The sequence below is a fragment of the Nymphaea colorata genome, chromosome 9 (genome assembly GCF_008831285.2).
Source record: "Nymphaea colorata isolate Beijing-Zhang1983 chromosome 9, ASM883128v2, whole genome shotgun sequence".
Classification (NCBI taxonomy): domain Eukaryota; kingdom Viridiplantae; phylum Streptophyta; class Magnoliopsida; order Nymphaeales; family Nymphaeaceae; genus Nymphaea; species Nymphaea colorata.
The window spans coordinates 13,987,949-14,001,648 of NC_045146.1; the positions used below are offsets into that span (position 1 = coordinate 13,987,949).

Genomic DNA, 13,700 nt, shown 5'->3' on the forward strand with positions numbered 1-13,700 from the left:
CCTTTTGTCTGATCCAGATCTCCCTCAGCAAAGACGAATGATGCCATGTATGTTTATGACCTTTCTCTCTCTCGCATACACATATACACGCACATAAACACAGAGAACAAAGTTACAGATGACTGTATACCAGGTTAATGCAGATTCAAATGAATTTGGATCTTTCAACAATTTCAAGTCCACATTGTATTTAGTTCTTTAACAAAACAAAGCCTGGTTAGAAGATCGAGTTTGAATATGATAATCAAGGTTTGGTAGTGTTTGTGTATCCATGTATATATGTCAACCTGTACATGCTTATATAAATTCCTGGTATGCATATATAGATCAAAAAGTGTTGGTAGAGAGATAGAACCCAAGGGATTTATTACTGCACCTAGGGCAGTTTAGACCTGGTTTTCTTTTTAGGATTATATGAAAGAGGGAGAACATGCTACTTAATATTATAAATTATCCCGCTCCCCACCTAGGTCCCCAAGAAGCAGTCCTGAACCACAGAGGTGGAGGAAAATGGGTGCTTCAGCCACTTCCAAGTATCTCAGTCAAATATTTTAAAGTTCTTTCCTTTTTTATAGTTTCGCCAAAACTCACCGCCTGAATTACATACAATTAACAAATTCGTCCTTACCTCGTTACTATTCATAAAAGCGTCCCCTCCTTTTTTTTCTTTTCAAAACACTGTCCTTTTATTATTTTAACCATGAGTCGGTGGGATGAGGTGTGAAACGAAGCCGAAGCTGCACTGTCACTAACTACTCGGGACTCTAGGCTCCCTTCTGGCTGGTGGGGTTCCCTACCAGTTACCACTCGCCCAGAACTATGATGTGTCTACTCACCGTAGCGTGTACTTAACTCAGGTCACCAAGTTGGACAAACCGGGTAATGCAAAGCCCTAATCACTTCTATTGTCCACACTGAACAGGAAGCTCCATTAATTGCAGCTATCCGTTGGCAAATTTTAATGTGTTCATCCATGCAGGGTTCTTAGTTGAATGAAAAAGGCTTCTGTGTTTGTTGGTTGGTCTTTGCCCATTTCATTTACTGTCATTGCATCACCGTGAAAACTTCAGTTTTTCAGGCTCCACATTTTGTCAATGTGCCACTGTGAGAGAGAGAGAGAGAGATCTCAATCTATTGTAAGGAACGAGGCCCTCTCTCTCTATCTCTTACAATATCAAGAGAAAATGATGATGATGAAGAAAAAGAACATAGGATTTTTATGCGGTCCGAATACCAAAATTCTCATACATCGATGGTATCACTGTCACAGAATCAAGAATGCAAGAAAAATAACCGCCCCGCCTAAGGCAATTAGAGAACACAAGAAAATGACAAACTCATAATAATACCCTTATAAAATTTCAGAAATTAAGGAAGCCTAGTAAGTAGAGATCAGGCCCCCCACTCGAACATCTATCTCAAAATACAAAAAACAGTATTGCCCAAGGAAATCGAACAAGTGATGCATCTCATCATGTTCTCCCCGCTCAATCAGTTGTGCTACGCCTTTTGAGGCATGAGAGAGTGACAGAGAGAGAGAGAAATATATCGGAAACTGAGAGAAACACTCAACTCTAAAGCATCAAAAAGCAATTGGAAAACCTCTTAAATCATGTAATTTCTTGCACGTATAATTGTGCACCAAAGAATAAAACTAATAGTCAATAAACTATGGTTTCATTAATGATTCAACAAAAAGGTCCACAATTTTTTTGAAGAGTCGGTGTTACTTAGACTGGAAGACATATCGAATATCTAATTTGATATAATGCTTAGTTGGGTGGTGGAACTTGTGGGCCAGGTTTATGTGATCATGCTGCCTTTTGGTAAACATCATAGCTACAATGTGAGAGATCGAGTGCAAGCAACAATAACCAAGTACATAGAATGATTGGTTCTGTAAAATTTAACGGCAAAAGAATGAATTGCTCGCTGTCTGTTAGGTTGAGCTTGATATTACTAATCGGCACTGTGAAGAAACAACCTGTAGCAGCGTGGTAGTAGTTAATTCTAGAGAATGAAAAACAATCTACTTTTTAAGATTTTGTTACATTCCTATATGAGAACCGAATAAAACCAATCACATTTTAATATTATTTTCTGACTCTCTTCTCTTCTTAGAATCCACTAATCCTGAAGACAGCAGGATGGCTGTGGAGAGGAAAAAGAATGGCAAAATAACAGAAAGAAAGAAAAAAGTTATAGATAAAAAAATGAAAAAAAAAAAGATGCAACATGCCTCAACAAAGACACTGTTGAAAAAGAGATGGCTTTTTCCCGATGAAATGAAACATTTGATTCATGCAGCAGGAGAAAGATTTTCCATTCCTTAGCCAGAAAAGTATGTGGCCAAGAAAGAGGGTTTATGTAGAACAGAATTGACCGGGTGGTAGAGTTGTGGAAACATTTGTTTATTTCATATTTTGAACCTTATCTCCATAGAGCAATATTATGCTACTATATATATAACACACATGTACACATGAGATCTTTGGTCTAATTTCTCCCTTTGGTCTCATGAGATCAAGTGATTATGAAGGGCGCTAGTTGAAGCTATATGTTCTTTATTTTTTTCAAATAAAATTAAGTCGCTTATTAAAAATTAAACGGCATGTGGTTATGATCTACACATGGCATTTTGTGTTGTACGTGATAAATTATAGAATTGTTAGATTATCTACGGTATTCAGATAACTCACGGTTATATTCGCTATACGTACATTTCAAGAGTCCTAAGCATGGTTTATTTTCTTCTGGCTTGACATTCAAATGAAAAGATAAAACAGCGACATTTAATAGTTTGCCACTACTTTTCTTCGTATGGCATACGTCGTGCCAGCAATGACTTGGTCTGCATTCGTCTCGTAGCTGTAAATGATCAAGCATTTTATGTGATGATTCAACTGGTCTTTCCCATGGAATTAATTTTACACTTGGGTAGAAAAATGTGGCATGTGTTTGATTACTTCAGATTTGATCTCCATGGATTTCAAATGGTATACTTTTACTGATGTGGCAAAAGATCTTAAGTAAAATTCGTGGTTCATAAAAAGAAGAATTTTAGGTGATTCATTTTTATTTTACTTCTTTGCATTCATAAAAAGTCTGATCTAAGATGGTTTAATGTTAAGTCCATGGATCTTAAAGCTTAAGGATATTATGATCTTAAGTGAAAGAGTTCAAGGGCAATCAAACGCTTCCTAGCCATCAAAGGATAGATCTAGCCACTTCTTATACCTCAATAGTCATGTATGATCCATCGTCCAAAAAAATAAAATAAAATTTGACGCTATAAACTTAGGCCATACTTTTCTTCAAGAAGAGCAAGAAATTTGCGTACGCCAACGTACTGCAGCCGCTAAAGATTATGCAACATTTTGCAAAGTGAATAACTTTCACATGTACCTCAAGAAATCTCATCTATGATCAGCCATTCAAAAAAACTTTGCAAAAGAAAGATCAACTATGGCAATAAATCTGGCCACTTCAAAGCATTTAATACGATCAGTCGTCCAAAATATAAAAATGGAAGCTATAAGCTCAGACCATACTTTTTTTTCTGGCGAAAAGTGGCGCACAACGACACTTCTGCAGTCGCTAAAGATCATTCTATCATTTTGCAAGGAATGGTAGTTATGACCATTGATACAAAGACGGTTAGATTCTCAGCGTGGCCAGATAGACAAGAAGATTGAGAAGGAAATTATTGCTCAGCTACCTTTTTACGTTTCTCGGCGAATAATTAAGTCGACTGCTGAAAGATGAATAGAGACATTGATGTTTATGAGTCAGAAATTAGAAGACTTAATAAAATTGTAAGTTATCAGACCTAATCCTTGATCTAAAAGATCCAAGTCATTAACTAACTGTTGCATGCTTAAAACAATGTCTAAAAGATCATCACTAGCTTTTCTGATCTCGATGGAGAAAACAGGGTTAAGGTCATGTAACCTTACTCTGGATTGGTCGAGATAACTTACAATTTTATTAAGTCTTCTAATTTCTGACTCATAAACATCAATGTCTCTAGGTTACATGACCTTAACCCTGTTTTCTCCATCGAGATCAGAAAAGCTAGTTAAAAAAAAAAAGAATTGTAGTAAAGCTTCGTTTGAAATCAAATAAGCATTTGGGTATGGTTGGCATAGTAACAAATTATGCACCATGCTGCGCATATATTTCTAGGTAAATGGGAGAAACCGACCACCCATCAAAGAGTCAAAGTGTTCACCTAACTCTTTGTTTCTCGAAGATACATAGTTTCGGGGTGTCACCCCTATTGTTCTTCAACTTATGCATCGGTGACCTCATTATCACCATAAAAAGTATTGATGCGGCACTGTTCGTGATTCTTTTAGCAATAGTTTAAGGTGCTTTCAGTAAGGAGTTTTTGTTTTTAAGTCATCCAACAACATTTGACATCCAGCATGTTTCAATCCTCTCGAACTTAGAGTTAAATGGGTGTCAAAGTAGACAAGCCCTAGAACATAGAAAGTCACAAGCAATATGAGACACGCTAATGCATGAGGCTTGGATATATATGCAATATTGCCAGTACCATTTAGCTTGGCCTTTTAGAGATACGTGACAACTTTTTTCCTTTACTCCTGTTTGGGAATAAAGCTGATGACACTGAGTCTGGGCAGAATGAGTCTGACATCAGGCGGTTGCATTCAACAAGCAATATCTTCTATCATCGTTATCGGCTTTCCTGGTCAGCAAGCAAGCGTGGCGGCTACATTTACGTAGACATGCATGCAACTATGTATGCTCAAGCTGGACGTCCATGATAGATTCACTATCGAGATATCAACGAACCTGGTTACATGCAATGGCTCTTGTGTCTCAATCAACGAACCTGGTTATATGCACACGCTCCTGTGTCTTAAAGGCTGTGCACTGGCCGTCCACGTAATCATTTCTCGGATATAAATGGTTCCGATTAGGATCAGATAGTCTTTCCTGGAATTTAATATGATGGAATTAATCTTATCTGTAGTGGTAACCGGATAAGTGTTTGGAATAATTGGATTTGAGTCTTACTTTATAAAGACTAATTTGAAATAAAGACTAATTTGAAACCAACTAGATGAGATTAGGTTCTTGTGACTATTCCCATGAGACTATTTATAAGGGTGGAGATAGGAATTTTCTGTTGTAGGAACTGGACTATAATTTTTAACAATGACCGAAATATAATTTTTTAAAATTTTTATATAGGTTAAACTAAATTTTTAAAATTTTATATGTACGATTTTGATTTTGGGGGCCATGGCCCCTACTGACCCCTACCTCTGCCCTTGTCTCTCTCTCTCTTCTATTGTTTTTTCTCTAATGCTTTTTGTACTCTGGTGACCACTTTCTAGTTTCTTTTGATCATGAATTTTCACTGTGTGTCAGTATGTGTGTGTTGATTGATGCCGGGCACTTAGATACTATACCAATGAGAAAAGACGTTTCTTTTCAAATCAGTTATTGAAAGAAAAACATTCCATTACTTTTTTTTCTTTGTTCGTTTTTCTCTGTTAATCTGAAAAAAAAAAACTAATGATTGAAATTGTACTTTATCCATCTAGCATTTAAGAATGTGTTTGTTTTACCATACGTCTGAGATCCACTGTACTGATCTGAAATCACCAGTTTCACATATGTGTGGATTAATTAACATAGCACTTCTGCCATGGTTTTTTACACATAAAATGGATTTAAGATCCATACTTTTATGATCCTCAATTTGTTTAAATTAAGGATTTTACAATGCACACTTTTTAATACAGGCTTCAGGCTATATATATATATATATATATATATATATATAAGAATTTGGTGGGTAAGTGACAATTAGGTGCAAGACATTCATGTTGGCTGTCGACACACACTTGTGTCCTGAAAGGAAGTTTGATGTTCTAACTTAGTGGACTACTAAAAACACTAGTTTTCAGAAAGAGGTATCTATTGCTTTTATGCTGGTATTATTGTTATTGTCATTATTATTGTTCAATATTATTTCCGCATAGATAGCCGAATCTCAACTACATACATTTTAAATGTCGGGAAGCTTCAACGATCTGTACACGCTTATACCTAACGTTCTCGACACGTTGAAGGGCTACAACTACAAGGCCATTTGCTTTATATTTTTGAGATGGCGAGACACAACCACTTTGTTTTCATTGGCAGGGCTATTGTTTTGAAAAGAAAAAAAACTTAAATCTGTCTTTTTCGGGAAATTTTTTTATTTTTATGGGAATCAAGCTTACTTTCGATGCTTGGAGTTGCTGTGTTTGAACTTTCATATCCTTGTTTTGGAAATTCAACACTCCGGGAAAATCATTGTGATTCTCAAATGCATGTGTAATAAGGCTGCCAACATATCAAATAAAGGTGGAACCAGAACTGGATACAAAATCCTCAAACCAGATCCAGTCCACTTGCAACCCAATGTTGAATGCTGTAAGCATATCAAGCAACTTGGATTCAGAATGAATTTAATGATGCCAATCAGCACTGCCCAGTTTTCTGACCCGCCAGTATGGCATATTAGCGGACACGCTTTTTTGTCATGTACATCTGCTTATTTTGTTATTTTCCCATTAAAAAATAATTAATCAGAAATTTCACATAATTTAAAAAGAAGCATAAATCCCTTAGTTTCAAAGCTGTGCAACCCAACTATGCATCTGACATAAGCTGATGCAATGTATCTCATAAGATGGGGGCCAATAGGCTAACAGTTCCAGTTTCATCGGACTGCAGATTTTAGAACCGTAGATCTAACATGCATTTTGTCCAGCAAGCCCGTAGATCCATGAACTAAAGGTGCATGGATTACAAATTCTTGTTATGAATTTATGCATCATTCAAACAGGAGATCTGAGATCCCTATTGAAATCTATGGGTTTGATACTCATGGCATGCAAACAGATTCGAAAATGGAGTGTCTTCAACTCGATGGCATTCACAAGTTATTTCAAGCAATTTTCCAGCATCAGTTCTTTGCAGAAATTGGTAAGAAGTTGGTCTTTCGATCCGGAATCCAGGGTTCAATCCTCATTGGTGCTCATCACCTGCCTTGCCCTTCATAATTCACAACGGATCTCTTCCAAATATTTTAAAAATATTAATTCTCTATTCTGGTCCAGGAAACAGTTGGTCTAAAAATAAAAGACCAAGTTTTTGGTACCTTTTTTTGGGAAATAGAGAAATCTGGATAAGAAATCAGGCTATACTGGCTTAACCTGCTGTACCTGCAGTCACCTCCTCAACAAAATGACAATATGAACCAAAGAATTTCTTTAAGAATTTAGTTTTGTGGTTGAGGTTACTATTCTTGAAATTGATACTACCAATTGTCTATCGCCTATTGGTCCCATTGCCATCAGAATAACTACAAGAATGATGATAAAAGATAGACAAGAACACTGACCAGAGTCTAGTCTCAATGATTTTATTATATGAGGTGACATGACGAAAATGACCACCTTTAGGGCTGTTAATGGGTTGGTTTATGTCAAGATCAATGTTTCCAACACAAAGATGAATCCTGTCGAAGTACATTGGCCATGTGATAGCATTGGTAAGCCATTCATATGGAAGCATCGATCACAAGAGGGCAGAATTAAGATCTCAAAGGCTTCATTTGAAATAGATAAGCAATTTGAAACTTTGGTGTGCATACCGTTAAGGTAAGTCTTTGGGATTCTTTTTCTGGCTATGCCAAATTACAGTGAATCTGATTTTTGATGTAATGTAGATTATCCCAATGTCAACTGTTGACAACCCTATGAGCAGTTGATATTAGGAATGGTGCACCGAGAAACTTGCAGAAAGATAACGTTCGTAACTGAAGATGACTATAGTGGCTTCATTTGATGTAGGGTCTTTGCTTTTACTGTACTGCATGTCTTCTTCTCATAGCTTCGCTCAGATCCCCGATGCCATCTGAAAATGCCTTTTTTTAAAAAAACAAAAAAACAAAAGTTTGCCAAGTTCGTTGCCATTTTGAGTCATGCTGGAACTGATATATCCAAACCTTCTCAAAGGTTCAATTGGTGTAGTTGAGCAGCCTGTGGCTAACATGCAGGTGCCCTGGTTCAATTTCCACAGGTATCAGTCTTTAGGCAAGTGAAAGCGGCAGCCTGCAGGCGCATTAACTTGGGGTCCATGAGGTTATCTTGAGAGTGGGAAAATCTACTTAAGCTTAATGACATTAAATTTGAACATGCCAATCCATTGTTGCATTATTTTTTGGCAAGTTTATGAATTCATGATCATGGACTGTTTTAGTGTTGCCATAACTCAGATATACCAAACCATCTTCCCGTTTTTTCATCCTCTTTTGGTGGCTTTCTGAAGCCTTGATATGAAGTAAGCCAAGTAATTGTGGGAGAACCAGACTCTAGAACATATTGCTAGAATTTCCTTCACATAGATTTTTTTTTTCTCCTAAGACAATAAAATTCCTGTCAGATCAATAATGCTCCAAACCACGATGTGCTCCACTGTACACACTTCCCCCCAGAAGCCTGAGCTTGTTTATGTCTAATCTCCAACTCCACAGCATTCATGAAAATGCTGGTGCCAACCACAGGTCACCTTATTGCAACGCCTTGGTCCTTGCAAAACCGATCATCCTTTCTATAATCAACCTGTTCAGAGTCAGAGAGTTGGTCTCCTATGAGAACAAAGTACGCACCTTGCAGACCTAGTGCAGGATAATGTATGTGCTTAAACAAACATGCAGTTTCACAAAAAACAGGATAAAGCTGAAACCATGAAAGTTAATTCAACAACTGACCTTGAGGTTTTGCCAAAGTTACCCGTGGATATGCTGATCTCTTAGAAAATTCCGCACACTCGGAACATCACCATGCATGACAACTCTTCCACCTTCCATGTAGATTGCACCATCTGCATAGTTTAGCTCTTCCAAGCGATGGGTAACCCATAGAACAGTCACTTCATCAGGGCCACCTTTGGAGCTCCGAACTGCATTTATGACTCCCATCTGGAAAGAAAAGTCAGCAAAAGCAGTAGCTTTATCCTTAGTAATATAAAAATTGCAATCCAAGCCAAATCATCAAATGAATTTGCCATTAGAACAAGCACCTGATCATGTCTATCAAGAAAAGTTGTAAGCTCATCAAGCAGCAGTACTTGGCTTGCTTCAGCCAAAGCACCAGCAATTGCAACCCTTTGCTTCTGTCCACCACTGAGAGTCTGAATTGGCCTCTGAAATACATAAGGGGGAAATGTTAAAAAAATGTCTAAAGAAAGTCATACTATCGTACTATTCACTTCTGACTTCTCGAATCTCCTATAAAAAGGAGTCAAATTTTTGGAACATCAAATAGCATGCCTGCAAATACTCCAACATGCCCACGGCCGCTAATGATCTTTCTACTCTAGTCCTTACTTCATCTGGTGTTAGGTCAAATCTACCAAGACCGAATGCACAATCTGTTTCAACAGTGGGCATTACTACCTGCATAGGAAAAAATAGAGGTTGATCGAAGATTGATACTCCAGTTGGATAAAATGTTTGAAACTCTCAATTTCTTTAAACAGTCACTCTAATGGTACAGAATTCATGTAAATTGTGATCAAACTACCTAATAATCTGAACCCTGGAAGGTGTGGCAGGACAAACCTGATGATCTGGATTCTGGAAAACGAAGCCTGTAGGGCCTTGTACATTTAGGGTTCCATGGTTTGGCTTTATTAGACCTGCCAAAATCTGAAAACAAACCAGTAAGAAATCTTCCACTACAACACAAATCCTACTAACTCCAATGACATGGTACCATCCTAAAGTACTAACATACATTTTCATAAACTGAAAAACACACACTCTAGTAAACGAGCAAATACAAATTACTTTTACAATCATAATGTTCCTGGAAGTTCGAGAGTTGACTAGTCCAGTTAAAATACAAAGAAAATGAATTTTTAGTGCTTGACCTGAAATTGATTATCAATTAAAATTAATGATATTAAAATCTGGTAACCATACAACAATCTTCTTCATCCTAGCCTCAATTTCTGCCTGGAAACGTCACCTTAATTACATGAAAATTTCTTTTACTTTCTTTTTTTATGCAGCATGCTGATAGTGTCAATGTCAACAGGACCAACCAAACGACGAGCAGAGTCTGTGTCATAATCCAATCTTACAATGTTCACAAGGTCTACATTGTAAGTCATGTTTTTTCATTTTTTTCATCTTAATGCTCAAAAATGAATCCCTTCCACGCATTACATAAGTATTGTCAATCTTTCCTATATATTAGTTTATTCACTATTTTCATGCTATCCCTTCAACAGATTCTGTTTATTCCTATTCTAATTGGAGGCATAGTCAATCGAAATTTCCTGAAGCTATATATCATGGGATAGCAAACTTGAAGCCGATGACATTGGCACCAATAACAGAGGAATTCAATGTAACTGGCAATTCAATAATATAAGAAATACACATATAGCACAGACAGATTGCTTATGATTTCTCTTGTTGATATGAAGAAACTTGAGAAATAGTACTGCAAGAATAAACTACTACTTTTATTCCTTCCATTTAGGGCAACAAGATGATTGTCAATGACCTCCCTCTTATTCCAGCAAACTAGACCAGAATCAGAATAATCTTTTTCTTCCTGACACACTAAATTATTACACTGCCAATTTTGGGGACCCATGCAAAAGAATACAGGAAGACTACAGTTTTCCTTTTCTATATGGATATATTGGGTTTTTGGGTAGCCAAGAACAAAGTACGACAGTCCCTTGACTGATAAGTTATAACAGGACAGTAGGCTGCTTCCAAGTGAGGAATGGATTTCTTTCAGGCATGTTAGGCCCCTAGTAGCTGCAATTAAACTGGACCAACTCAGCCGAATGTCAAATCCAACAGTTCAAACTTAAGAACTAAGAACAGTGCCCGCAATATCTCATTGTACACAATTTGGATAGCATTCACAACTGCTAGGACATTATGGATGCATAAGACTTTAAAACAGCACGTTAAATAATTAAATGAACACCTAGACCTTTGGATTACACCCACAGATATAAATAGCACTTCAATATTAAAAAGGGAAACTGAGGAAACTTTAGAATTAGGACAGAAAGCATAGGCAAAGCATACCTTTAGGAGGGTTGATTTGCCACAGCCATTTGGACCAAGCAGCATCCAGAACTGTCCCTTAGGAATGTAGAGGGAGCAATCATTGAGGATAGGCACAAGCCTTCCTTGTTTCATGATAGAAAAGTTCAAATTTATCCCTTGGATGGCAAAATCTGTTCTGTTGCTGTTGATCCCTTGTGTAGCCTTAGGCCCTTACAGTTCCAAATCGAAATAATGGATCAAGGAAGCTTACAAAAATTTCCCAAAGGATAAGCCAGTCAAAAGTGTTTAGTTTCTGTAAATTCGCAGAGACTGCGTAACCTACTTGCTAGCTCAAATTTGGAGAATGGAATAAGGCTGATAACCAGGATATGTCAAGATTAAAATACAGTAGATTTATTGAAGCAAATATATTATACACAGGCACTTATATTCGTACTTGAGTAAATTGTAAGAGAGGATCAGGAAACTTACAAAGGATCAGGAAAAGGGAGTACTTACAGAAGCTTTTGCATGGTAGCACCATAGATGGTAAGCTAAGGGATTGCATTTTTTGCTTGTTTCACCGGGTAGCTACAGCCCAAACCAAGAGGCTATCGTACCATCCTGAAGCATGTCAATCTTATAGTCCACCTTACACTTAGTTAAGCTGTTAAAAGTACGTAACAGAAAGTTATAAAAAAAAAAAAACAAACAGTTGAAATGCTAATTATAGAACGGCGGAGGTATGAATTCGTTTGATATAATAGGTGGCAATGAAGTAGCAAAAGGACTAAATGAATGTATCAAATATAGAATCTATAAGTGGACTTTGGAAATTCAACTTCAGCAACCAGGGCAAGTCACTCAATTGAAAATTTTGGGATTTGGGAGTTGAGTCTGGAGGAAAGAGACACCAAAATGTTGTATCTCAAATGCAAATGGGCAACTAAGCGCTAAAGGAGGAACAGAAGCTTGGCGGGAACCAGTCAATAAATTTATCTCAGAGACCACAGTTGGTAGATACCACAAAATAAGAAGCTGCAGAAACTTTACACGGCGAAAAGGCAGACAACAACGACAAAGGAGAAAACCAAATTAGAGAAGCAAAGAGTTGCGGGTAGAGAAAACACAACCAGACAACAAAAATACTTCTTGCTAAATAAAATTGCAGTCCTCGCCAGAAGTATTAGTTTCTGACCTGAAGTTGTGCCAAGAAAACTTGAAAGATGCGTCAAATATAAATAACAAATTATATAGAGAGAAAAAAACGCACAAAAGCAGCAAGATTCAGAAGTAGATGAAGAGAAGAAATCGCCTTCTGTTCGAGCTAACGGTTTATGGGGACAATGGAAGAACGATGAAGCTTCAGAGAATCACCTCCGAGAATGGCAGCTCCATTTTCGAGGATCAGGCCCCAAACTCGGTCCAACAAGGGAATGTAAACCTTCTTCCCAAGTTTCCCAAGTGCGTTCAGGCCCAAAACTCTCCGCGTTCGAGTAAACACAAGGCTAAAGGTTATAGACCGAAGTTGAAATTTAGAAACTCACATGGATTACTGGATCTAAGGTGCCTATGTATAAGGCCCAAATGACAAAAACAAGATAAACAAAAGGTACCGGTTTTGGATGATCACCAACGCTTAAAATTATGGACCTTAGTCATTAGCTAGTTCAGGCTGAATCAGAATGACTTGGTTTTTATTTGCTCTAAACCATAAAATTTTGGTTAAAGAAGTAAGTAATACCTAAATTTCCTGTAGCTTTTGTAGCAATATCTATAAGGACGCTTTGATGGTGGTGCTACTTGGAATCAGTTTTGAAGTAGCTCAGTTCTAGGATGAGCTAGGCATATAAATGAGTGTATTTGGTACATACTTGGTTTCATAATGAGTCGGGTATGAATGGGATTTATAGGTTAAATGAGCATGTAATGATTCTTTAGTATATAAGGTTATGCGACTTTGGTTATCAATTCCGACACTCATCTGGGTCCCAGAACAGGTCAAGTTCAATCTGGTTTAGGTCCGATATACACAAGGCTGGACTCGGGTATAAATCTTGGACCTGGTCATACACAATTAGTGAGTGTCGATCTCCGACTTGCGGATTCTGATTGAGAACCCAATCCAGTAATACTTTCGTGTTTGCAATTTAATCTGAACATATAAATGCGTTTGTCATCGCCTTATTTGCTATGAACCATAATTTTGATTTTGACGAACATAAATTGAATCTTTAATACTAAAAGTATTATATGAACAATCCCATAGTATATTTTTTATTTTCTCAAATAGCCCTCAAGAACGCTAGCTGGGCTTCCTCGATACTAATTTACTAGGCCAGACTATCCCAGACCAGCTGGGCCTTGTTACCTTGCAGGCGTGTTCAACAATTACGTGGTACAAGAGGAGCTGCTGAAGGTCCATGCGCTAATACCCATCGTCAGGTAGGTTCTAGTTTCTACCCGACGACAGGTTGAAGTGAAGGGGGAGCCACACAAACTGTCAGAGGAGAGAAAGGGAGAAAGAGAAATTTGGGTCGATGTATCCTCATGTCCAGTAAGTTTAAAAGTCACCATTCAATTGCCTGTTTGTAGT

The 13,700-nt window shown here is 37.4% G+C and overlaps 1 protein-coding gene across 5 annotated transcripts; it reads right to left on the bottom strand.

Annotated features, from left to right (window-relative positions):
- Positions 1 to 8,209: 8,209 nt before the first annotated feature.
- Positions 8,210 to 12,644, bottom strand: LOC116259792 (ABC transporter I family member 10). Of its 5 annotated transcripts, none has more exons than XM_031637712.2 (8): positions 12,482 to 12,644; positions 11,624 to 11,728; positions 11,144 to 11,334; positions 9,650 to 9,736; positions 9,359 to 9,484; positions 9,109 to 9,231; positions 8,798 to 9,007; positions 8,210 to 8,648 (listed from the first exon to the last, which is right to left on the bottom strand). In XM_031637712.2, the coding sequence occupies exons 2-7, from the start codon at positions 11,670 to 11,672 to the stop codon at positions 8,816 to 8,818; spliced, it is 768 nt and encodes a 255-aa protein (XP_031493572.1). In that variant the 5' UTR covers positions 11,673 to 11,728; positions 12,482 to 12,644; the 3' UTR covers positions 8,210 to 8,648; positions 8,798 to 8,815. The 5 variants fall into 5 exon arrangements, with proteins under 5 accessions (XP_031493572.1, XP_031493569.1, XP_031493571.1 ...); XM_031637709.2 differs by having other exon boundaries at positions 11,624 to 11,771; positions 12,482 to 12,643; XM_031637711.2 differs by having other exon boundaries at positions 11,624 to 11,771; positions 12,420 to 12,643.
- Positions 12,645 to 13,700: the final 1,056 nt, after the last annotated feature.